Consider the following 26,727-nt stretch of genomic DNA (forward strand, 5'->3'; position numbering starts at 1 on the left):
CCAGACCCATCCATATTAATAGCCCGAAAAATCGTTTTATTTCACTTTTGTTTGTTGGTATCCACTTATCTAAATGAGTGAATCGTCTGTTTTGCATGTATTGTCCGGCATATCTATTGGTCTCATCAACAATTACTAGTAGAATTTCTTCCGTAAGGAAAGCAAAGTAAAATATACGTGGCTGATTACCCTCGATCTGTATAGCAGTTCTGGTTTTTTCAAATGGAATTACATTTGCCGCTGTTGGTGTTATATTAGTTAACCATTCATCATCATCTGTATTATGATCATCCTCATTTTCGATTTCTACTTCATCCTCGGTATCCAATTCGATTCGGCGTCACCTTATCATGGATGACATGTGGACTATTTCATCATCCGATACTTCGTTTTGTGACGAGTCTTCCGATGAAGATTTCTCGGATAGACTCGAAAAATATTCAGTATCTGTATCCATATTTTCGAGGGGAACTCTACGAACACTATTATAAACACATCCCAGAAAATAATCGTAGATGCTACTTTATAATCATATAATTCACGTTAGAAGTACCTTACTATTATATGAATATAGAATGAGCAAATACTGTCGACCTTCTGCACGTTTAACCAATATATTTTTTCTATATTCTTTTCGACACGTTTCGGCAATTCTGGACGTTTCGTTTACCACGAAATAACAGATGCTAATATTTGTGGAAATAAACGAAGCTTTGTTTGAATTTCTCCTCAGCGACCGTTCCCAAGGCGCCGCGGTGGTCATCCGTGATCAACAGTCAGATAAACACTCCATTGAGTAAAAATATTGTCTTATATCATCAATATATTATTATTTTGCCATTATATGATTTGAGTAATAAAATTACTCCCGTGGCGTCCTGAGCAAAACATGTGATTTCGGCGTGGCAGTCAAAGTGTTAACTTATGTTTTATAATTATATTGTAACGCTAACTGTTAGAGCGAACCGCGCTCAAATTAAACAGTTAATTCTAATAGGTTATGGGACCAGGCGCGTATTCTACTGCGCCTATAAAGTAGAAAATAGTGAAACTACCTAAGTGAAAAGTGAGGTTAGAGTCGCGTGCCACGTGTTCGATAAAGTCAAGAAAATGAACTTAGAAAAGATTGAGCGAATAGAAAGACTGAATAGCTCGAACTATGAGACGTGGAAGATACAAATGAAGAGTGCGCTTAGATTTAATGATTTGTGGGGTGACGTGAATGGAACCGTACCCAAACCCGAAGAAGACTATGGTGATTGGATCACGAGGGACGAGAAGGCTCTAGACGTAATCACCCTAAGCATACAATCAGCTCAGTACAACTATATTAAAAGGGCGAATACTTCGATGGAAGCATGGGAAATGCTGAAAAGTATTTATGAATCAAGAAGGCCCATGAGGCAATGCGTACTTTTCAATCAGTTATATCGTTTAATAAAGTCCGGAGATCAGAATATGTCTAAATATATAAATGAGTTTGTAAGAATAACAGAACAATTGGAGAAGTGTGACATGAAATTACCAGAAAATCTGCTATCTATTTGGCTTCTAAATTTATTACCAAGCCGCTATGAAACTATCAGCATAGCGATACAGTCCAGAGATGGAATGCCAACTCTAGAAGAACTTACTTAAGACGAGGCTGCTCGAGGAAGAAGCTAGAAAACTGGAGAGTGCGCAGGATCAAGAAGATGAAAAAGAAGAGGAAGCTCTACTAACAAAGAAAAAAGGGGGGTACAGAAATATAAAATCAAAAGACCACACGAAACCTCCACAAGGTAAAAAGACAATCAAATGTTTTAACTGCGGAAAGGTAGGCCACCTGGCCAAAAATTGCAGATCCAATCCAAAATCAAAGAGACGATGCGATGACAGCGGTTGCTTCGAACACCGGTCTCCCAAAGTTAGGCACATAGTGCCTAGACAATGGCGCAATAACACATATGTGTAATGACAGCAGCAGATTCAACGAGTTGAACAGGAGAGAAACAACCAAGATTTACACAGCTGCGGATGACTGCGTCAAGTCAGAAGGAAAGGGAGAAGTTAATATGAAGGTGCAAGCCGAAGGTAACAAGCATAACAACATTAGGTTGCAAGACGCAATGCTGGTACCAAAATGCAAAAGTAACCTACTATCGGTGTCAGGCATTTCGAAGCATGGTTACAAGGTAACATTTCACAAAGAATCTGCTATTGTAACCAGAAAGGATGGATCTGTAGCGATGAAGGCCACCATGACAAATGGGTTGTATGTGGTTAACAAGAATTCTTCAGAGTATGCAGGTATGTCAAAAGTTCACAACAATAATTTGACAAAACGGCATAATAGGTTAGGACATCTAAATTTCAATGACGTACAAAGGATGAAAAATATGGTACTGGGAATGAACGAAAACGTGGGTGGCAAAGTTGAAAAGTGCGAAGTATGCGACAAATACAAGATTCACTAACTGCCTTTCAAATCATCAACCAGAAGAGAGAACAGAGTCCTAGGCCTTGTACATAGTGACATATGTGGTCCGATGCATGTGGTATCGCTAGGGGGAGCGAGGTATTTTGTTTCTTTCATTGACGACAAAATGAGACGTACTGAAGTTATAATGCTGAAAAACAAGTCCGATGTGTTCAAGGCATTCCAGAAGTATAAATCCAAAGCGGAGAGACTTACAGGGAAATTGATAAGTACAGTCCAAACAATTTACATGTCCAAAGAATTTACAAGCTACCTGAAAAATGAAGGAATATCAAGGGAGCTGTCAGTTGCATACACACCGCAACAAAATGGGGTGGCCGAGAGAGCGAACAGAACATTGGTTGAAATGGCAAATGCATGCTACTACAGGCCAAAATACCTTTCATCCTATAGGCAGGACAGAAACAGGTGCCCAACAAAGGCTTTGGATAAACACACACCGTACGAAGGATGAACGGGAAAGAAACCGTATGTCACATTCATGCGAATATTCGGCAGCCGCGTCATTACATTGAACAAAAGACAGATACAATAAATTTGCATCCAAAGCAAAAGAGCTCGTATTGGTGGGCTGCTCGGAAGAAGTCAAAATATACAGACTATGGGAGAGAGGGAGCAAAACTGTGGAGAAATGCAAAGACGTAAGGTTCCTGGAAGATCGGGAGGTAGAATCACCAGACAATGCCGAAACGTTTTTCGAAATGCCCATGGACTACTCAGCCACGGACGAGAGGGATGAAGAACAGGAAGTCCAACAACAGCAGAAACTCCACCGACACAAACAGCGAGAAGAAGCCCTGGCCATCACAGAATAGAAAGAACTGGAAAAAGGAAGAGGCCAAGGAAAATATTACACACGCGACCCAACGAAGAAGATGCGCCTGTGGAGCCAAGAACAATAACCGAAACCATGAGCATGTCGGAACGAGAAGATTGACTAGAAGCTATTCGCACGGAATACAATGGCCTAATGGAAAATAATACTTGGACCCAGGTAAGTAGGCCAAAAAGCAAAAAAATACTAAAATGCAAATGGGTTTTTAAGGTTAAAAAACACCAGAATGGCTTGATTGAAAACTACACGGCTAGATTGGTTGCTAGAGGCGATCAACAGAAAGGAGGGGGCGACTTCGATGAGGTCTTCGCACCAGTAGCGGGACTGGAGACGATACACACCCTACTTGCGTTAAATGTTGCCGGAGGAATGCACGTTCACTAACTGGATGTGGTGACGACTTACGTCCAGGGAGAGCTATACGCCGACATATAAATGGAGCAACCTGAGATGTTCTTGAGACCGGGTCAAGAAGAAAAGATTTGCAAGTTGAAGAAGCCATTGTACGGGTTAAAACACGCAGGTCGTGAATGGTATCCACGCCTAGACAACTATTTAGATAGGTTAGGATTTAAAAATACTGTAGTAAATCCGTGCTTGTATACAGACTCTAGAGAAGATTGTGATACAGTTATGTCGATGACTTATTAATAGCGCCCGCAAATTTACCAAATATAGTAGAGATAAAACGTAAGTTAGGGAGAGAATTTAAGATAAAAGATCTCGGTAACGTTAAGGAGATACTAGGTATGCGTGTAAAGAAACAAGGCGATCTCATAAATACAAATATAACGTAGGAAAGATACATAGAAAATACGTTGCAAAGATTCGAAATGAGTGATTGTAAGCCGATAAGCACTTTAGAAACTAATATTAATATCTCCGCGATAGAGAGCGTAAGCGAAAAAGACGAAGATGAAATAGTGAATGCACCATATCGAGAACTTGTGGGATGTCTAATTTATCTTGCTAACTTTTTGAGTTGATTTTGCAACAGTCCCAAATTAATTTGCTGGAAAAGTGCATAGTGAGTACTGCGATATTTAAAGGGGACAAAAAATTACAAAATTGAATACACTAGTAACGAGGACTGCTTAACGGCATATGTAGACTCCGATTGGGGAGGAGATATGACAGACAGATGATCAAATACCAGATACTGTAGAAAACAAAAATCCGTTGCACTTTCTACCATGGAAGCCGAGTATATGGCTCTATCAGATGTTACCAACGAAATAATATACGTAAGAGTCTTATTAAGACATATCTGACATTATAATGTATTAAAAGAAGCGACTGAGATTTACTGTGATAATCAGAGTACTATACAGTTGTGTAAGAATAGTGTGTATCATGTGCGAAGTAAACATATCGATATTAGGTATCATTTTTCACGAGAAGCGTACAAGCGTGGCGACATAATTGTAAAGTACCCTAGTAGCACAAAATATTGTATACACATCCATATAATATTAAAAAGAGATGAAGGATTGTTATGCCCATCCTAACGAACGGCGCTGGTAGCACCTGCATAATTTTCGTCTCTTTTGTTTTTTTTTTTACGCGTTCCGTTACTGTTCTATTATGGCTGATGCGATGCGCGTGGCCACGTGTTTTACGCGCGAGTTATTTTTATATGTTATCAGTATTATATAGCATCTAACCGGTATTATGTATTAGGCTAAGTTTTCTACTGAAATAAACGTTTTTCTCTAACAGCAAGTAATGAACGCTACTGTTCGCTATAGGTGCTCTCTGATTGGCCGATGTTTTTTGTTAATAATTCGTTAACGAAAGCCCGGAGGAAATTTTCGCTAAGGAAAAAGTTGCTTAGAATTACCCCAAGCATTAACCCCTTCTCGGGAGTTACACTTATTCTGGGACACCCTGTATGCATTCCATGCTATTAGACCTAAAGTTTAAAGACCATCTTTTACCAGTAGAAAAGAGACGTGTAATAATGGATACATTTAGCGAAAAACTTTCAGTCATCCATAATGATGAAGGTATTGTATTATATGACAATGCAGTATAGTATGCAGTATAAATTGTAAGTATAATATTCCTGAATTGATTTCACGAATATCAAAATTTGTCTTTATATTATAATTCTTTGATTAGCTGAAACAAAATCAAAACTAATGGAGTTTTTAGATAAAACACTAGGAAATCCAGAAGCAGAAGTTGAAACTTTTACTACTCAAAAGAACAGCGATACAGACATGTTGCTCGAAAAATATCGTATCGAGAAAAACTGATATTATAGAATGGTAGAAAGATAATCAAACACGATTCCCTATACTAGCGTTAGCAGCAAGATATTTTCTTGCCCTATCCGCTACACAATGAATGAAATTACTGCCTGAAAATATTGAAGAATTATGTTTTTGATGGATATTTGTCCCACATTTAAAATGCGCACGATAATGGAGACGCACGAAGCGTATACGAACGCAGCGCTAAGAGAGCTTTTTGTTCTATACAATACGTTTTATACGCACAAATACGTGGTCGCTTTGTTCAAACGAAAAAATATAATGTTTAGTTTTACACGAAACTTGGTTTATTCTATAATCCCGACATAATAATTTTAGAACAAAATAAAAACTATTATAATTGAAATATTTGTGTTCTCTATTTTTATTCAGAAAATAGTTTGCGTTATGTATTTATATCATTAAATACTTAAGAGATATTTGCCACGGTTCGATTAGATTAATTATGAGCGATAGCCGGTAATGCACTGATTCTGCCCGATCGTCTGACTTTCCTGCTTTGAATAGTTGGGCTACCCTTACAGTACTGGGTAGCCAAAATATTCCTATGTCGCGGGTACCCACCCGAGCCCGCCTGAATAGTCGGATACTCGTTATTACGGATGCCAACACGCTCCTAAACGTGAGTATGTACAAGTGCAGTTACCGCGACGTGTGTATATACAATAGAGCTGCGGAATACTTGGAAAAAGCGAGCCGAGTTTTAGTCAGATCGAATAACCGATCCTATGCGAGTACTCGAAAGAACCGAGCTGCTCGGTTTGGAAGCGATTAAGTTCGAATTCTTTCGAGTATCTTGAAAGGTTGAAACGGACGATTCGTGTGACAAAGAAAGTCGTATATCTTTCTTAATATTTCGTATTAAGAATATTACTTTTTTAATCAAACGTGCGACGAAACTCATATTGATTCATATATTTTAATAAATAGTGATAAATATCAACAACCAAAACAAATGGATAATATGGAAATACTTGCAAATACTTTATAAATACATATTTTGTAATTTCATTTGTTATACATTAATTGAACAACTTAAATAATAAAATGTCTACTAATTAGTGCAATGAAAAAATTATGACAATGATAATGGTAATACGAATAGCGATAATAACAATAGCAATAGCGAAGAAGATAGTAATATTGCGGACCCTTTTTCTTTTTTCAAAGATAACGAATGCTAAAAGTATACGAATTGTATAAATGAAAAATGGAAATAAAGATAAACCGGATTTTAACAATAGTCGCATACGAAGAAAATATCGCTATTAAATACAATGCATAAGGAGTGGATACATTTTGGACATTTCACACACTGAAGTTGAAAAAAAAAAAAAAAAACAGTTAAGGGGTATTATAGTATAAGGTATCCTTTTTTGAAACACTTTTTCAGAATTGTTTTATGAAGAACTCATAAGACTTATTTGCTATCTGGTTTTTTCGTACATATTTATTAACATTACGAAAGTGTTAAACCATTTTTTTTTTACATAGAAAACAAGGAAATTATTCCAAATGTTAGTAAATGTGTACGAAAGAGCCTGATAGGAATAACTGTCCCGACCAGACGGACGTCTTAGGTGAGGCGTACTGATGATTCGCGTAAAAATTATATTATAACTTGAGAGCGAGGTGCGCTTGGATCTCAATAAAAGAGCAAAAAGTTTCTCATAGTTTTCTTCTGCCCACCGTTAAGCTATAATATAATTTCTACGCGAATCATCGGTACGACTCACCTAAGATGACGGTAACATTGCTGTGCGGACTCTGGGACGGGTCAAATTCAATAACGGTGTTCGCTGACCGAGGGTCTTTCTTTTTCATTTTTATTTTTCGTCATCTGTTTGGTAGCAACTTAACGTCTTAACCGTGGAGTCTTTTCTTTTCTACATGTTTTGTCCAAGTCGAGGAAATTGTGCGGTTTATTGTTTTATACCGGGTTTCATTACGGTTTGGGACACGCAGATTCAGAGAATCCCAATCTCAAGTTCACACCCACACCGAGGTATTCTAATCAGCTGTCAATCGCCGGAGACATCATTCTGAAAAGTTCTCGGTTAGAATACCTAGTGAAAGCGTAACCGGTTTTTTGTCTCCGATTAGTGACTGTTTCCAGGAAATGGACTTCGCAAACTGTGACGAACACTTGGTTGACATGTAAAGTGAAGATAATGAAGGTGCCGAACATCAACCAGAAGTTTCCGTGGGAACTTCTTCGCTTTCTCAACAAAGGCCACGAAAAAATTATAGTGTCGTGTGGAGGTGGCACACAAGACGAAGCAAAGACGAAAATATGTGCAACATTTGCGGCAAGAAATTTAAAAACAAGGGGGTCAGTACAACTGCCCTCAAGAGGCATATTGAAAAAGAGCATCCGGAGGTGTAGGAAGCTTCGATGTCATTGACACCAGAAAGCATTGAAAGGAGGGAACCGACAATGCTGGAAGAGGCTCTTCAAGAGCAACAGTGATTACCGCAGCTATCGCTAAAATGATTATTATGGACTGCCAACCAATTTCCATCGTCACTGTTGACGAAAAAGAGGTCTAAGGACTGGTTTTATTTTGTATGATTATTACAAGTTTCGTTTGTGTTACAGTTAGCCGTATCGTTATGATTAGGTTATATCTTGTGTTAAGTTCTGCGATTGTTCCGATATATATGTAATCATTGTTGTCGTTATTATTAACACTGCGCTGAGTTGCGTCAATGGTTGCGTTATGTTCAGCCCTATAATTGTATAGTATTACTGAAGTCTGACCCGAGGTAGGGGATGTAGAATAAGGCGCACCGCGGGATCAGAATAGGGGCTTTTTCTTGGAGAGAGGCACGGGTGACTGACGGAACGGTCGGGAAACGGGGCTCGTGTCTTCTTAACGGTTTTCGGGCGTGGACAGTGGTTGAGCATATCAGAGTCGTGTTAATGCTCCGATCAGAGTAACCTTGTGCCAAGTAACACGACTCGGTGTAATCGCTCAATGGCAAGAGCTCATATCTTGGGAGGACATTCCGGGTTTTCTCCTGAGGCGCGTTTATGCTCGGTTAGGAGCAAATGGTGCCAACAAACGCGTCTCAGCAACCAGCTACCCGATGGCAAGGGTCCTTAGGAAAGGCAAGCAACTGGGAAAGGTTCCAGTGAATAAATAGGGTGAAGTCACTGTTCGCCGATCTTACCGGTTCGGGAAAGATTTAAGACGACCGTTTATAACTAAGCGCGGGTATGACCAATGAAAATTAGAGTTCCGTCGAATCACTCCTGTCTTTGCTCAACGTTTAATAAATCGGTCATAACAAGTGAAAGTGTGATATAAGAATCCTAAGAAATGGCGTCTGAGAGTATAACCCCTCCATTCGAAATTCTGTCGTACCATGCCGTAGTGGGAATGCCTGGCATTGTAACCCTACGGTGTTGCGGTCCGGTACAGTCACGAACACAGGTTTTAAGAATCTTGTGAAGGAATTGGAGCCAGGATACACTATGCCACACCGATCTACATTGTCGGAGACTATCATTCCGAGAATGTATGAAAACGAGAAGAGGAAAAATCATGGAAATGATAAGACCAGATGCGGAAACTGTAAGTCAGTGGACTTACGTTAATATTTACAATGATCTTTTATATTATTTTTTAAAAAGAAACTTCCTGCATAGATAGACAATATAATAATATTTTTTTAATACTTTGGATTAGGTTCGAACATTCGCATTTACTACGGATGGATGGACATCCAGAGCCAACGACAACTCCCTATCAATCACCGTTCATTATTTGGACGCCAAGTTGAAAACAAAAAATCTCACATTGAAAATTCATGCTATGCAAGAGGTGCACAGTAGTGAAAATTTAAACGAATATTTGAGAGATGTCCTGGATGAATGAGGATTGAAGTCCAGAAAAAAAACATTTTTTTCGTTACAGATAACGCAGCGAATATCGTCAAATCAATTAAATCGACAAATACGTGGGAGCGTATTGCGTGTTTCGCACACACCTTGCAGGTAAGCAAATAATAACAAGGAATTGAAAATCGAAATAATTTAATTTCATTTAATTATTATTTGTTAATGTAACAATTTTATTTCAGTTGGTGATCAAAGACTCTCTAAATGCAACAAAAGAAGTTAGAGAAATTTTTAAAGAATGCAGAGAAATCGTAAGATTTTTCCATAAATCTGCAGCCGCACAGAATAAATTTAAAGAACAGGCCTTATTGTACCCAAATCGCAAACCATTGAAGTTAATCAATGACGTGGAAACGAAATGAAATTCTCAATTAGATATGATGAACCGCATGCTGAAAGTGCGACAAGCATTGAATGTCGTATTATAAGAGCCACGAATGCCCGAAAATTTAAAGCAGCCACGAATGGTCGCTGGTTGACATGTATTACCAATCAAAAATATTTAAAGAGGTGACAGAGTTTAATTACCGTCGAAACCACCCCATCAATACCCCGCTACATTCCTAGTATTCGTGGAATAGCGGAAACATTAAATAAAATAATAAGAGAAAACAAAAATTTATAAATTTTAGATTTTACGAAAAATGTATTGCTTCACACAAAAACAAGGTTTGAAAGTATCAAGAAAAGCCAACCGCTGATTGTTGCAATATTATTGGATCCCCAGGTCAAAGACCGATTATTAACCGAAGACGAGAAAATCGCAGCAATTGAGATGTTACAATTAATTGCAATGAAGCATGCTGGTAATGAAATTTCAGGAGCGTATGAAACTATTTGAAAATTATGTATCGTTACATGTAGTATTGTAGGGTCAACATATATTTTTTTTTTACAGATTCATCGCCATAGTTGTCATCGGCATCTTCATCGTCTTCATCAACGGGAGCGGAAAGTGCGAGCTTATTTGAATTTTTTGAAAGTATTTCTCACGGGCAGTGAGAAATGAAAATCTGATTTCATCGTACAGCTGTATCCTGAAGTGGTGGGAGGAAAACGAGTTCTTCATAAAACAGTTCCGAAAAAACGCTTTAAAAAAAGAAACCTTATACTATAATACCCCTTATCTGTCCTTTTTTTTTTTTTTCAATTTCAGTGTGTGAAATGCCCAAAATACAGGGTGTCCCACGTAACACTTTTCACGATTTTTCAAATACTTGCAATAATCTGGCAAAAAAATATTTTAGACAACAGTTGATCAGTTTTCGATTGGCTATACATTACAATAAAAAAAAGTTCGAAAATTTTTTTTCATTATTGTCGGGGGCACCTTCATTTTTTTAAATGGTACTTTGTATTTTTGACTTAATTATTCAAATAATTAAAATAATTGGACTTATTTTTAACAAATAGTAAAAAAAAATTAATTGAAAGCGATAGATTTAAAGTAAATGTACCAATGACTGGCCATATCTCAACACTTGGTACATGATACAAGTATTAATAATTATTAAGCTGTATGCATATATAAAGTAGGCACAATATTTTGGACCAATCCATATTACTCAGTCATCGTGTGTGAGACATGGATAACTTCATAACTCAAAAATTATTTATAACATGTAATTAATGCCGTGTCGCACCATGAATGCCACGAGTAATTACAGTAGGACGGTTACTGCGCAATCCCCGATACGTAGCACAATTAGCGGCCACGCAAATATACGTACAAAGTGTAAAGAAATTATTTGTCGTGACTTTTAGAGGTGAATCTAGACTTCTGGATCGATGGACACTTGTTTAAAAAAACTGTCCACAAAACTGTTTACAACGTAGATAATTTATGTAAAATTTTTTTAAACAAACTCATTGTTATATACAGAGAATATTTTCCGTTACTCTTCCACATATTCGAGTCTCTGTCTGTCAGAAAGGAAACGCCCTTGCACTTACGTTTTTCGTTATCTTAACGGAAACGCAACTCCGAGCAGCTAGGTAGCAACCACAACGCTATACCAACCATGAGAAATTTCCTTATATGCAAATTTCTAACGAATCCCCACTCATTCTTTAGCCTATATAAATCTCGAGATTTTAGCCCTAACGGGTTCAAAACAGTACCGTCACATGGACAGTCACGTTCGTCAAAGTTGGTTGCTATTCAGTTAGATCGGACTAAAATTATCTTTTAACACCGAGCATTAGGATAACACTTTACGCAATGACACTACGCCATACAGGGTGTAACAAAAATGTTGCAGTTCCTTGAAAGGGGTGATTCAGGGGGTGATTTGGAACAACCTTTTCCTTAGCGAAAATGTAAGATGAGGCTTCGTTAACGAGTTATTAACGAAAAACACCGACCAATGAGAGCGCGAGTTTGCCGCCCGAGCAACCGCGGTAGCGTTGGGTACGCGCCCTAGATGCTACGGTTGTACTCCGAACAAGAAAGTCGTCATACATAGAAGAAAATAACATTAGTATGAAAACTGAAAGCGACATAATAAATAATACCGAGTCCTTTTTTTGTTTATCACTTAAAGTGAATAATTACTTAGAATTGAGGAAAACTATGTGCAACGTAAAAACACGAATACGTAAATTTCTTATTCGCATAACTTATAAACGAAAAAGCAATACAATAAAAAATAAAGGGAGAGAAAAACAAACTTCACCTGTAGTTTGTAAACCTGTGTCACTGGGTCACTGTACCGATCCTGGTCATCGACCGTCGAAATGATTTATGCTAGGGTAGAATTTTTTCAAAGAAGATCCTTCTACCCTCGCATAGTTTCCGATCGTTCTATTATGAGTTAACTTTCACTACGACCACAAGATTAAGAGAGAAAAAAATCAGTATCTGTCAAGAAAACATGTGCTTTGCAGAAGTGCACAACGAGCACCAACAAGCAGTTTTACAAAAGCGCTCACCCCACTCTTTTACTGCCTACGTATCCAATGCTTCGAGACAGAAAACAGACACATAATAAGACGAAGAATAAGAATCAAATTTTTAGCACCATGTGTCGAGTTGTCGCTGCTAGGACCAGTCTAACCACCTTAGCAGAGATCAGGGGCACGCGTTTAGGTAGTTTATGGCTTCATTGCTTTGGTTTCGAAGGAGACCTGATCTCGGAGTGTCCGAACAAGAAAGGTCTGAGGTGCTTAAACTACGTGGGGGTACAAGAAGCTTCTTTGGAAAAATTCTACCCTACCATAAACCATTTCGACGATCGATGACCAGGATCGGTACATTGACCCAGTTACACAGATTTAGAAACTACAGATGAATTACATTTAATTCATTAATGATTATTATTTTTTAAATCTAACGCAGACTACTTTCAACGTTTCTATCTTTAACGTTAATTCTCTAATTCTCCGTTCATTTCTTTTGTTGCATTGCTTTTTCGTTTATACGAAAATATAAACTAATGCAGGTGTTAAGACGATCATAATTGTGTGACATCTGGTAGACTAGGTTTACGATACGGACGAATTGGGCTTGCTATTTTTGAGGAAATACACTGTCAGTTTATTGGTAATCATTTGTTAATTTGAATTGAGGAGTAAAGACCCTAGAAATCGCTTCATCGTTTTACGAGTCTGAAGAACACATGTACTTTAGGGTCCCGAGTCTCTGCTCAATAGCAATTGACGTATCGTAAACATAAAACCCGAGCGTCTTCGGTTAGTGCGCTACCCTTGGGGTCTGTCACCCCTTGGGCCTTCCCGGGGTGATGTCACCCTACGGAGTCTAACCACTACCCCCACGCGCTGTCGACAAAAGCTTCCCTCCCATGTCTGTGGTGGGAGTTTGAGGCATAACCTACCCCAGAGAGGCCTCCCTCTAAGGAGTTACGAGGATTCCTATTTGTAAATATTTTCTCCTCCCTCTAACTCAATTCTGTATAAAGTAAGATTCATCAAAATAAAGATTAGATACAACTTAGAATTCATCGGTATCTCTGGTCCTTCGAGCTAAACCTTAGTCGGCACACCACGTGCAAAATTCAACAAAACCAGAAAGATCTATTGATCAACCGCTGGTCTAAACATTGGTCCTTCGAGCCGGATACTTATCCTGGAAGTGGACACATCAGTTACACATTGGTGCTGGTGTAAATAGTTGACATCAAACAGTTTCAAAGTGCATTGGAACCACAATCTTTGAGTATCAATGACTACGAAGAAGAATCTCCAATCTTCAGATGCTGGTAGCAGAATAGCATTCAGGAAGGCAACAGGAGATGTCATTATTGGACATCACCACTCCTGAACGAGATAGTTAGTGCTATCACATATTATACGGGAGTTCAGCGTTGGACATCATTCCTAGTCGAGATAGTTGGTGCGAGCAGAGCTTCAACGGGGTTCATCGTCGTTGGAATTCTATACAAGATAGTTAATACTATCACGCATCATAAGGATCGTCAGCGTTACTCCTAGTCAGTATAGTCAGTATTAGCAAAACTGCATCAGGGTTTGTCGTCGTTGGAAATTCTACATCAGAACAGCCAAGGACAGTTGCACGAGGATCATCAGAATTGACAGACTTCGTTCTTTTACAACCACTCCTACGTAAAGTTACAGTATTTCAATTTTCGTATTAATAGTAAAATGGAAGGTCAATTGAAATCATTCACGTTAGAACACGGTCGTATAAAGTCGGCTTTGACTCGTTTTAAAACTTTCGTTTATTCATTGAAACCTGATGCGGATATAGACTCGTTAGATATGCGTTTTAAGAAGAATCAACAACTGTATGACAAGTTTGATCAAGTGCAGAGTCAGATAGAAATCTTAGTTGCAGATACTGATCAAGAGACAGTGCATATCAATGAACGCGACGCATTCGAAACAGCATATTTTGATCTTATGGCGAAGGTAGAGAAATATATTGCTAAATTTCGTTCTTCTAACCAACCCGCGGCAACATCGAATGCATCGCCTTTGACTTTAGTAGAAACACAGAGTACACCCCGACTTCCAACAATCGTGTTACCGAGTTTCGATGGAAATTATAATAACTGGTTAAAATTTCGCGATACTTTTGAGTCACTGATTCATAACAATGAATCTCTGACAGATATACAGCGGTTTCATTATTTAAATTCTGCACTAAAGGGTCCTGCAGCACGCGTCATACAATCATTGGGTGTTTCTGATGCAAATTATAAACTCGCATGGGCCACGTTGAAAAGACGTTTTGAAGATGTTAAATCGTTGATTCATCACCATGCTAGTGCATTATTAGAATTGCCACGTGTTCACAAGCAAAGTAGTGTCGCACTTCGTGACTTTATTGACACGGCCAATAATCATATACTTGCGTTAGGTGCTTTAGGCGAATCCATTCATACGTGGGATATTTTAATAATTTTGATCTTAACAAACAAATTAGATTCATGTACTTGCAAGGAATGGGAAAAACTGTATCTTGGTATGACCGACAGTCCTAAATTTAAGGATTTCGTAGAATTTATTGAACAACAGGCTAAACTTCTTGAACGACTATCGTCAAAAGCAATAAATAACCAACCAAAATTAGGTAATACACACGTTGGATATAGTAAATCAAGAAATAGAATTGATCAAGTAGCATCTCATGTAGTAAGTACTGATAGTCAGTGTTTATTTTGTAAGGCAGGACACTTATTACAAAATTGTACAAAATTTAAGGCAATGCCATATGCCGAAAGACATGAAACAGTTAAGAAATTACAATGTTGCTTTAATTGTTTGCAGCAGGGACATAGCATTAAGGGCTGTACACGCGGAAAATATAGAGTATGTGGTAAAAAACACCACACATTATTACACCCCGACAACGCGATTGTAGAACGAGTCGGAAATGCTCAAGCTACAACACATGCCGCGTCCTCTGATACACCTATTCAATCTTGTGTTTCCAATTCCAACAGTAGTACATCAATGAGTTATACTGTATTATCCACAGCATTAGTATATCTCCAAGATATTAATGGTAAACTGCATGCATGTCGAGGATTGTTAGACGTAGGCTCACAGGCACATTTTATATCTGAATCGTTTTGCAAAAAATTAGGACTTCCTTCTACAGTCATAGACGCAAAAGTTGGTGGACTAGGTAAGGCAAGTAATCCAATTCGTGCAAAACTTGAAATTAAGCTTAAATCAAGGTGTAATAGTTTTCAATCTAACATATCGTGTTTTGTAATAAGAGACATAACTGAAGATATGCCTGATTCTGTTTCATTTTAAAATGTTCAAGATGCTCTTCCCTTCTTTCTCCGCAACAGTACCGATAACAAAATCGCATCAGCAAGCCAGTAAATCAGAAAGAAATATATTGAAAGCAGTATTCATTGTCAGTATAACAGCGATCCCGCAAGACAAATGTCATATTACGTATTTGAATTTGAATCCTTACAACACGTCTGAGTTAAATGTATTATATGAAAGTGACGATGAAAATTTAATTGATTATTCATGTGATGATTCCAATTCAAGTGATGCTAGCTCCATTCGACGAAATGTTTGTAAACGTGCAAGAAGCATATCAAGCAGTGATGATTCTGACGGACGAGAGGATGAATGGAATTGGAAAGAAAAAAAATATTGCAAATATAAAACAATTTACTGAGATTCCCGGTATCAAGCTTTCCATTTTACGAAAATTGGGAGTAAATGCAACACCTCTGTGTGTTTTCAAACAAGTTTTATTTGATGATTTTTTCGAAATGATTGTCAGAGAAACAAACAGATATGAAGCTTAAACGAGAATGAAACAGAATACGAAAATGAACGAAGAATGGTTTCCGATAACAAATGATGAACTCAGAGCATATTTTTCGTTATGCATTATAATATCACAAGTAAAAAAATCTAAAATAAACATGTATTGGTCGAAGAATATTACGAACATCGATCTTTTCGAAAGTTATGCCTCTTAGACGTTTTTGGTCTACATGTAACACACTTCCTTCATTTTGTGGATAATGAAATGATTCCTAAAGAAGACAGGATACCAAAGGTTCGATCCGTGGTTGATTATTTAAATACCAGATTCCAACAATTATACATCCCGGAAAAAAATATTGTTATAGACGAGTCCCTAATGAAATTCAGAGGGCGGTTAAATTACGTGCAATGTGTAGCATCGAAACGTGCCAGATTTGGAATCAAATATTACAAATTGTGTGAATCCAAATCTAGGTACTGTTCCCGATTCAAAACTTACACAGAACAAGATAAAATTCAAGGTACTAATATACCTGTATCATAAAGTGTAGTTATGGAACTAGCCGAACCTATTTTAGGGAAAGGATATACCTTGTTTTTCAGCAACTGGTATTTATCACCAAACTTATTCCGAATTTTGAATGAAAATGATACAAATGCTGTTGGAACGGTCAGAAAGAATCGACAAAATATGTCAAAAAAGCTGACATCGTATAAATTAAAAAAGGGAGAAGTAAAAACATTATCTTGTAGAGGTATTCTGTCATTACGCTGGCTTGATAAGAAGGACGTACATATGATAAGCACTAAGCATTCAAGAGTAGAAATTATTTACATACGAAAAATAAAAAGGCGGGAGGCGAGGAAGAAAATGTTTTAAAACCCAGCAGTGTGGTGGAGTACAATCGTGAAATGGGAGACGTCGATAAACAAGACCAACTTCTTTAATGTTTCCCACTTATACGGAAGAGTACCAAGGGATATTAAAAAATGTTCTTTTATCTGCTTGGCATAGCTCTTTGTAATAGCCCTTTGTAATACTTATGTTCTGTATTCTAAGTTGCCTAATTTAACAAAGCAATCGATTGTAGATTTTCGATTGAATATCGCAGAAGATATGCTACAGAATTTGTCTCTTCCTAATTATTCGACACGCGGCAGACCGTCGCAAAGTGAGTACCCAACTCGATTAGAAGCAAAACATTGGGCACATTTTCCAAAATATTCCACTAACAAAAAGATACATTCGACAAAGAGATGCCATGTGTGAAACAACTTGGCAGTTAAAAAATGTCTAGTTCCTTTACATATTCCAAAATACTTTGAAATGTATTATTCTTTACAGAATTATTAATTTATTATTTTATAATGTTACTTAATTACTGTCCATTAACATTATATATCAACCTGATTAAATATTATATACCACTGTAAATTTCGAAATAAAATGTTCTATTTCTGAGCGTACACATAACTGTTCAGTTCAGCCAGTTAAATAGTATTCTTCGGACGCGTCAAATTCCATGTTATTCGTACGTCAAGGGGTTAACAGCACCTCAATTTATTTTGAGTTCGCCTGTGAAGTGATGCTAACGACACCCTAATTTCGCATCAGGTGCGTTCACAAAACTTACATTCCTGCGATTCACCGATCACAAATCAGTTTTGTCTGCAAGCACACCTATCCTCAGAGGCTCCCTGATCTGACATCAGGTTCGTCCTCGCCTACAATAATCTCAATGGCTAACCGATTTTGCATCAGTTTCGTCCGTTGTACCAACTAACACATCAATCACTATATTCTTTGGAAATATTCCTATCCTCGACGGCTCTCCTCGCGTCCCGTCTCATAACAATATATTTAAGAAACTTATTCGTTGCTGGATACTTCACCATTTTCTTCAGCTATACTGGTCTTTAATGCTCGAAAAAATGCATGATGAATTGAACGAATAAATTTTAGCATATCTACATGTTCTTTTTGGCCGCAGAGACAGGACGCATAGATGAATATAAACTTTCCTGTAGTATATTTTTCAACTGCAATGACCTGCCACGCTCAGTACGCTGAATATTTCATATCTCGAACTCAACATCCGGAGAAATTTTAGTTTTATAAAAAATATCAAATTGTTTTCCATGTTCATAGTGTAACCACTAAATGCTGAGCCAATTTACAGTTTGTGCTAATGTATTTTTCTTACGCTTTGTTCTTGACTGTTCTAGCTGTTTAGTTGAAAAAAATTTGTTCCTTTTCATTTCATAAACCACAAACTTGTGGTTGTTAAAGGACGTAAATAGATGAAGGGTGTGCTGCAGATTCTACACATCCAAAATCTGTATCATTTGGTAAAAATGAATGTCCTGATATTAATAACTTCTGTTCTATAACCTTCGCTGCAATATTATCACTTGTAATTAATTTTATAACAGAGACAGAGCTATTTTTATATTACGATTTTGTCTAGTACAAGAGTCACTATAAATAATTATCTTTCCTTTATTACCAGCCACAGATTTAATATGTTTAACTAAACATGATGCTATTTCTTGCGAACCTCTGGATGCTAATGTTCCATCCCAAACATAAAAGTATCCTTTATTGTCACATAAGTCGTGAATACCGAGGTTATAACAATACATATTTCTCTTACAGTACGCATCAGAAACTGTTAATATTAGAAACAGTAATGCTTTCTGTAAATCGATACTACATACATAAATATTATTTGAACACATTGCTTGTTTCTATATCCTCTTTCATAGAATTACGTGCTACTTCAGCTTTTCGTAAATGTAACTCATATTCATCTTCGACTATAACAGTAAAGTAAGTCCATATGTTCCGTTGAATAATAGAATAAGTCCAATTTCCTGGACTTATGCCACTCTTCAAGATATTTTTATAGTCACTTCATTTATGATGTAAAATTGACTCTTACTTTTTATTAGCATTAAACAAAATATACACAAGTTGATATGTTAAATAAAACAAGTATACTTAATGTTTAGTGTTTCTGTAGAAAATCCATTTTTCGTAATTTGGACTTATGCCGCTTATCGATTAAGGGGCTCATGTTTTTCTTGGGGTCACTCATCTCAGGGCTCAATTTCGTACAAAATGTAGTCTAACTAAACGCAAAGAAATTTTTAAAAAAATATACATAAATACAAACCATGTATTTTTAGTATGTCATTTACGCTGCTATTTTTGCATGAAATTTCTGTATTGGACTTCATCCGTACAATTTGGTTCCTCAAAAATGATTTATGAATGTTTTAGCGAATTGTAGGAGTTTTTTCCATTTGTTCTGGAAATGTAAGAATATCTTCCTGCCCGCTCTATCACGGTATCTTTCCGTAAAGTTTTCCGAACTGTTTCCAGCGATATTATTTTTAATTCGTCTTGAAATCTCTCTATAATTAAATTGTTCACGTTCACTCTCGGATTGATTTTTGTTATTATTTGCATTCTTTTATTTTAGTTTGCGTTGTGTTCTACCAACAATTCTAGCCATACCCCCCGAAAATTTTCCGTCGCACTATAGTCTTATAATCAATTTTCGCATTAAAATATCTGTTTCTTTTCTCTAATTACCCACTTTATCATTGTACATTCGAAGTTTCAAATATTCCGTCGGAGTTGAAACACGACGAATCTCCCGGTAATGTCTCACGATAAGCGTAGCAGCATTCGAGAACAGAAATCCTAGAAAGACCTTCTAGTAGACCAGTCATCATAATTTACATTTTCCTAACAGTGACTCCTAACATAATAATTAATGGTTTCGGCACAAAGTTTCGGTCCTTTATCAAATTAACAAATGTCAAGCACTATTGCATTAAATGTTTAAATCTTTCCGACGTTTCGGTTTTAGGTGTGATCTTTCTCAAGGAAAATTTTCAAAAAATTATGCATCTATAAAACAGAAATTTTGGAAAAATAATAAATCTCTGATAGGGAAGAAACCACAAATTTTGATAATACATACTTCCTTGTAAAGTCCATGTGAGAACAGGGACTCTTAAAAGCGTGTGTACGATATGTTGGTTTATAGGCGATTGCGAGTTTCGTAAATATTAGACAGACCTTGCAAGGACATATAGGAAGTGTTGACAAACTGTAGCAAACCACGGCAAATCGAGGATTTTTCCATTCATAACACTTTCCATAGACCCATACATGTGGGATGGACGAATCCCGTTGTGTGTGCGTGTGTGTACGTGTGCGTGTGCAAACACGTATGTGGTCGCGAGGTATCGCCGAAGTCGAGCGACGCGGAAAAAAACACGCGAGGCAAAACCGTTGGAGAGGCGTTGTGTATGTGAATGTGTATGTGTCCGGGGTAGTCAGAAATCAGGAGACAGAGGACATTGTTTCTCGAGCGTCGCGAAGAAACGGCCACGAGGTGCGAACGTTACTCCGCCGTTCCTTACATATTTTCCTTTTTAATAAACCTATATACATATCGAAAATACAAGAACATTCAAGATCAATGATACATAATTCGTGTCAGAACTATGACTATGATCATAACTCATAACTATGATCATAGGGGAAGAAACCAATCCAAAAATTATTAGAAAGCTACGTCATATTACGTAGATTTTTCATACCTAACATTTACGCTATTGGTTTTAATTATATGCTATGTTTCTAACAAAATCGTAGTCTGTAATTTATTCTCCTTATCGACAATTTTCACATTGTCAAAGTCAAATTGTATTAACTAATATAATTCTTCATATTAACAATATATCATAAGATATAAAGCTAAAGGGCCTAGCAGGATAAGGGGGTCTCAAAAGTGCCCTTGAGCTGATTTTGATCGGGTATGTGGCATTCGATAGGGCATCAAAAGAAAACATTCGGTGTCAATTTTCAACCCCCTACCTCAATCAGGGAGGGGGGGGGGGGGGGGGGTAGTTATAGGGAAAATTAAAAATACCGGTTTTTGCCCCATTTTCCCTATTTAACAGAATGAAAAAACTCTGAAAAAATTCTATAACATGGATGATATGGTGGTACATGTTGGAGAATTTTTTTAGATTTTTCGGTTACGAATGCTAAGCATAAGAAGTGAAAAACTGAAAAAAATACTGAAAAATGCAGATTTTGTAGTGAAGTTTAAAAATTACCACTTTTATATTTCTACAGAAACAACATAATGGAACGACTATTATTCTCAATTTTTTTCAGATTTTTTGGCAGGGTGCGCCGTAGTTCAAAAAATCAAAAACCGAATTTTTCAGGATTTTTCGGACGAAACCGTGAAATACATTTGATTTTTACATAATCTTTACACAGTAAGTGTATTATGTGATTTTTAACATTTTACATTGTAAAGAATAATGGATAAGTATGAGAATTTTTTAAATGGCTCAATTAATGACACATGTGGGCGCTTCATATTCAGGAAAATCAGCCACTTTTTCAACAGCCGTCGTGGCGCAGTGAGTAGGGTGTCTGACTGGGGAACCGCTGCATACTTTTTTAATCTAAAAAAAATTGAGAATAATAGTCGTTCCATTATGTTGTTTCTGTAGAAATATAAAAGTGGTAATTTTTAAACTTCACTACAAAATCTGCATTTTTCAGTATTTTTTTCAGTTTTTCACTTCTTATGCTTAGCATTCGTAACCGAAAAATCTAAAAAAATTCTCCAACATGTACCACCATATCATCCATGTTATAGAATTTTTTCAGAGTTTTTTCATTCTGTTAAATAGGGAAAATGGGGCAAAAACCGGTATTTTTAATTTTCCCTATAACTACCCCCCCCCCCCCCCCTCCCTGATTGAGGTAGGGGGTTGAAAATTGACACAGAATGTTTTCTTTTGATGCCCTATCGAATGCCACATACCCGATCAAAATCAGCTCAAGGGCACTTTTGAGACCCCCTTATCCTGCTAGGCCCTTTTGGAAGGGTCGAATACAGGCTGAATACACACGATCTTTAATATTCCTTGTTCTTTGAAAATGTTCTTTCCATCTATCAAAGATAAAGTGTCGGTTTTAAAAAAATTGATCAATGGTTTGACTTTGACAATGTGAAAATTGTCGATAAGGCGAATAAATTACAGACTAGGACTTTGTTAGAAACGTTACATATGATTAAAATCAATAGCGTAAATCTTAGGTATGAAAAGCCTAAGATCCATGAATACTATGCAGCATTACTGAGGAAGTAATGTCATATAGTATAGCTTTCTAACAATTTTTCGGTTGGTTTCTTCCCCTATGATCATGTTTACGAGTAATACATATTTCTGATACGAATTATGTATGATTGATCTTGAATGTTGAATGTTCCCAACTGCGTACCAATCAAAAGACATTTTAATTGGTCAGCTAAATAATTATAAGCAGTGATCCGGAACATGAACAGGCTCCTGTATAATAATAGAACGCCACAAGACACACACCAGTATCAGCGTATCTTTTGACCCCTTGATGAAGCTAGTTGCAATGCTTGCAAAACGTTGGGAAAATAATTCCACAAGGACACGACTTACACCCGAAAGCCTCAATAGTGAAAACTGTATGCCTATTTTTATTTATTTTCTCGTCAAGTTTTATTACCAACATACGTGTACGCTCAAAGCTAAAGACAAATGACAAAGCGAAACATTTGAATGTTAAAAATCAACAGTCAAATGTCTCAGAAGAGTACAATCATACCCGTTGTAAAATAATTTTACAAATATGTACATTTAGCGCACATACTGTCAATTGAAAGAATATTGACAAATTCTTGTCACATTTAACTATATAATACATCAATTGAAGTCTTTGTATTTGCTACAAATATCCTATTACAAACCAATCGTGGTGTCAACCTTGAACAGATACTTCTAAACCAATTCCTCTGTTTACATTCAATTTATTGCATAGAGACTCACTTATAATATCGAATGTTCGTAAATAACAATAGTTAATTTTACGTCGAAAGAATTGATTATAGGACCTATGTTGGTTACTAGTTTTTTGTACACCTTGATGAATACTATAAATTGATTTCTCGGACTTTTTTTTTTACCATACTGCATTTTTTCATTTATTAATTTTATCACTTTGTTTCAATGATTCAGTTATTTTTCACTTGAATATGTTACTAATGTAATCAAAGATATAAAATGGCTAATTACTGGGAACTAATCTTTTATTCATTTATTTACATCTTAATTAGCAAAATTAAATTGTTCTTTTGACAAACTCGATATTCGTATCGAATTTCTTTAGTTTCACAATTGTAAGTTCTACAATCTCAATAAAAACATTTCATACACTGAAACTGAAATCTTTAAATCATTAGAGCTTCAAATTTATATTGAATATTCAAATGTTCAAATATTAAAATCTACAAACTGCTTAACATTCAGATCTTCACAAATTTAAAAATTCGAATCTTCAATATTCAAATTCATAAATTATCTAATATCTAAATCTTCAAAAATTAAACATATACATACTGTACATAGTTTTACTAAAAATACAAGTTATAAAACCAAGTTACAAATATAAGTAAGTATAAACTTGCAACTGTCAATGTTATCCCAGATTACAGTATCACAAGACATAAATCACTTCAGTAAAAAGCCAACAGAAAGAAAAGTTTGCAATTTGCAAGTGATAACGTGGAAAAGCCTGTGTGGTTTTTGGAGGAAGCTATATTTACCTATATTTAGAGTATATGCAATGTCTTTGGATTCAACAATACAAAATGTGATAAAAATGAGGAACAGAGTTCCATGAAAAATAGTTCTTGAGTATGAGTATCTACAGCAAAAATTTGACTAAAAATTAGAAAATGGAGAATTTTAAGTTAGAAAAAAATGAGCATCTTTTACAATCTAAATGAGAGAATACAAGAAATAAAATTATTTAGAATGTAATGCAATTAAAGTTGAGATGATTGCAAGATATAATTCATGCAAAGGGTTACACTCCGTAAGAACAGTTCCTTAAAACAAAATTATTTTATTCAATTTGTACTTATCCTATTTTGAAGATTCAGAATTCTACTTTAATTATGTATAATTACACTTTAAAATAAGGCTATTAAAATAATAATAAAATAAAGTTAAACAAATTTCATTACTGAATACAAACACCTTTGGAGACCACTGTATATAATTCACAGTAGCAATTACAATAGAAATGAACTATTAAAAATGAAGGTGCTAAAATTTTTCAAATGAAAATGCGATTAAATACACCATACTCATGCTCACTATTGCTGATACTAATAACATAAAAATTTTTAATAAAAACTATAAGGAAGTGAATTTTTAATCAATGATTTACGTTAAGTATCAGTATTAAATTTTTTAACTTCTGTTATTCACTAATAGTCAATCTGTGTGCAGAATGAATCAATGAAATCTTAAATGCGGAAAAATGAATTCTTTAAAGGCTTAAAATAACTAAAAGCTATTAGAAAATTACAAATGCAGAAAAAGCAATTATGTACAAAAATTATCACAGCTTTGATAAAAAACATTTTTTTTATAACATGGCACAACAGAATCTCAATTATCGGAACACCTAATATTCGAATGCTTAACTATCAGTACTGTGAATTTCGTACTACGTGCACGTGTAATTTATCTAGTCGTCACTTCCTTTCATCAAAGTTATCGAAGTTAGGTAATTATTAAAACAAAATTTCTTCACAATATTTCAGTATGGTTTTATAGTTCATAGAACTATAATAATGTCATCGAAATGAAAATGAATAGTGTTGTCAATTGAAATAAAATGTAAAGTTACTAAGAAACTGACAAATGGCAAATGTGCAACAAACTTAGCACAAAAATATAGTATTAATAGATAAATTACTGGAATAAAAACAAAGAACAATCAATTGAAAAATACCTACAAAATATTGACCTATTTGATAATAATACTACAGAAAAATATTCGAAAATAATGATTTGGATATTACTCTCAATACCTATATCAAGGCCACTAATATAGGAGAAAGCTCAGGTAGTTATTGGAAAAATAAATTTAGTATAGGGAAAACCATGGTTCTATTATCTGAACCCAATTCTTTCCCTATTAGTTTCCATAATTGAGATTCTATTGTATACCCTATATTTCATATAAGACGATAAATAGCTTACGGTAGTTTCATTCTCATAAAAATCCAACATGTACTGAATGACACCAGAACACTAATAAATCCAACACATATTAGAAGCATCCTATTGAGTTTAGGCGTTGATGGACTATGTGTTTGATCCAATAATATAAATCCAATCCCACCCAGTGTAAACAGAAAACTAGATGCTAAGCCTTCCATTATATATTGACCATTTACCCGATATGGCATAAATGCAACCTGTAATAAATAAATAAATAAATAAATAAATAAATAAACAACTAAATAAAACTATATAAATACATGTAAAACATATTGAAGAAACAAGTTATTATTACATGTACTTACAGGTCGTGTATGACCATGTTCATCAGTTGTTGATCCTACACTTGGAGGTTCCACAATTACATCATATATTATACCTATTAAATAAACGTTATCAAAGTATGACCCATGTGGTTTCGTGCAATTATAAATGAAGCAATGTGAAGTTAATCGTTATGCAATATTATACATATCACACATTTAATTCAAAATGTAACACACCGTAAAGAATGTGATTTTTGAGTTGCATAGCTACAAATCAATTTGATAAGTATACCTCTATTCACTATAAAAATTCTACTAGTTCAATATCTAAATTATAAAATTTATTCAGAGAACTTTTCAAATATATATTACAAATTATTTAAATGACAAGGAAACCATATGATGCAAATAAGGTATAACTATTTTTCAGGTCAATAATTCAAGACAACTTTCATTAAATAAACCTATTCTTTATAGATTTAATAGATAATTTTCTTCTAAATTCATACAGTTTTTTGCTTTCCTTAAACATATTTTCTTCAGTTGTATTATTTTTGAAATACATATGCGATATATATAAGGGCGTAAATATAATGAACATAACCTCCTGTTACTAGAAAATATGACAGAAGTATAAATGAAAAAACAACCATAGCACTAGGTTTTGTAAACCATGACGGTTTCTTCAATTTTAAATTAGGTACTTCCAACACTAAAAATGGTAAACGGTATAAAAATTCCATAATGAAGGCTGAATTCAAATAATACGTTTCTACACAATGTACACTTTAAACGCCGGCAAATACAATTCTCAATTTTGTGACTTGTGACGCTGTGCGCCACGCCGCGCCACGCCGGCTGGGCTAGGTTCAGCTAGGTCTGGTTACCGGTGATCATCGGCTAATAAAGAGTAGAGAGTAGAAACCCTTTAGTCAGTCTCGAAATAATATCAACGTTTGGTCAGCCGCGCCATCTTCCAGTTAAATCTGTAACCGGGAAACTTCAATTACAGAAAAATTTTCGTCTTACGTTTAGGTCTAGAATGGGGTTCTCCTTCGTCGCGGTTTTCCCGAGACAGTCCTCTTTTTTTGACA

At 35.8% G+C, this 26,727-nt stretch overlaps 1 protein-coding gene across 1 annotated transcript in view; it reads right to left on the bottom strand.

Moving 5' to 3' along the window:
• Positions 1-26,436, bottom strand: part of LOC143186513 (oligosaccharyltransferase complex subunit ostc-B) — a 38,661-nt gene extending 12,225 nt beyond the window's left edge. The window contains exons 1-3 of the mRNA XM_076390195.1: positions 26,238-26,436; positions 25,673-25,746; positions 25,347-25,564 (exon numbers count right to left, since the gene is read on the bottom strand). Of these exons, the coding sequence (XP_076246310.1) occupies positions 25,347-25,564; positions 25,673-25,746; positions 26,238-26,376 (431 nt within the window). The 5' untranslated portion in view covers positions 26,377-26,436. The remainder of the gene's footprint in view (positions 1-25,346; positions 25,565-25,672; positions 25,747-26,237) is intronic.
• Positions 26,437-26,727: the final 291 nt, after the last annotated feature.

The sequence above is a fragment of the Calliopsis andreniformis genome, unplaced genomic scaffold, assembly GCF_051401765.1.
Source record: "Calliopsis andreniformis isolate RMS-2024a unplaced genomic scaffold, iyCalAndr_principal scaffold0001, whole genome shotgun sequence".
Taxonomy (NCBI): Eukaryota; Metazoa; Arthropoda; class Insecta; order Hymenoptera; family Andrenidae; genus Calliopsis; species Calliopsis andreniformis.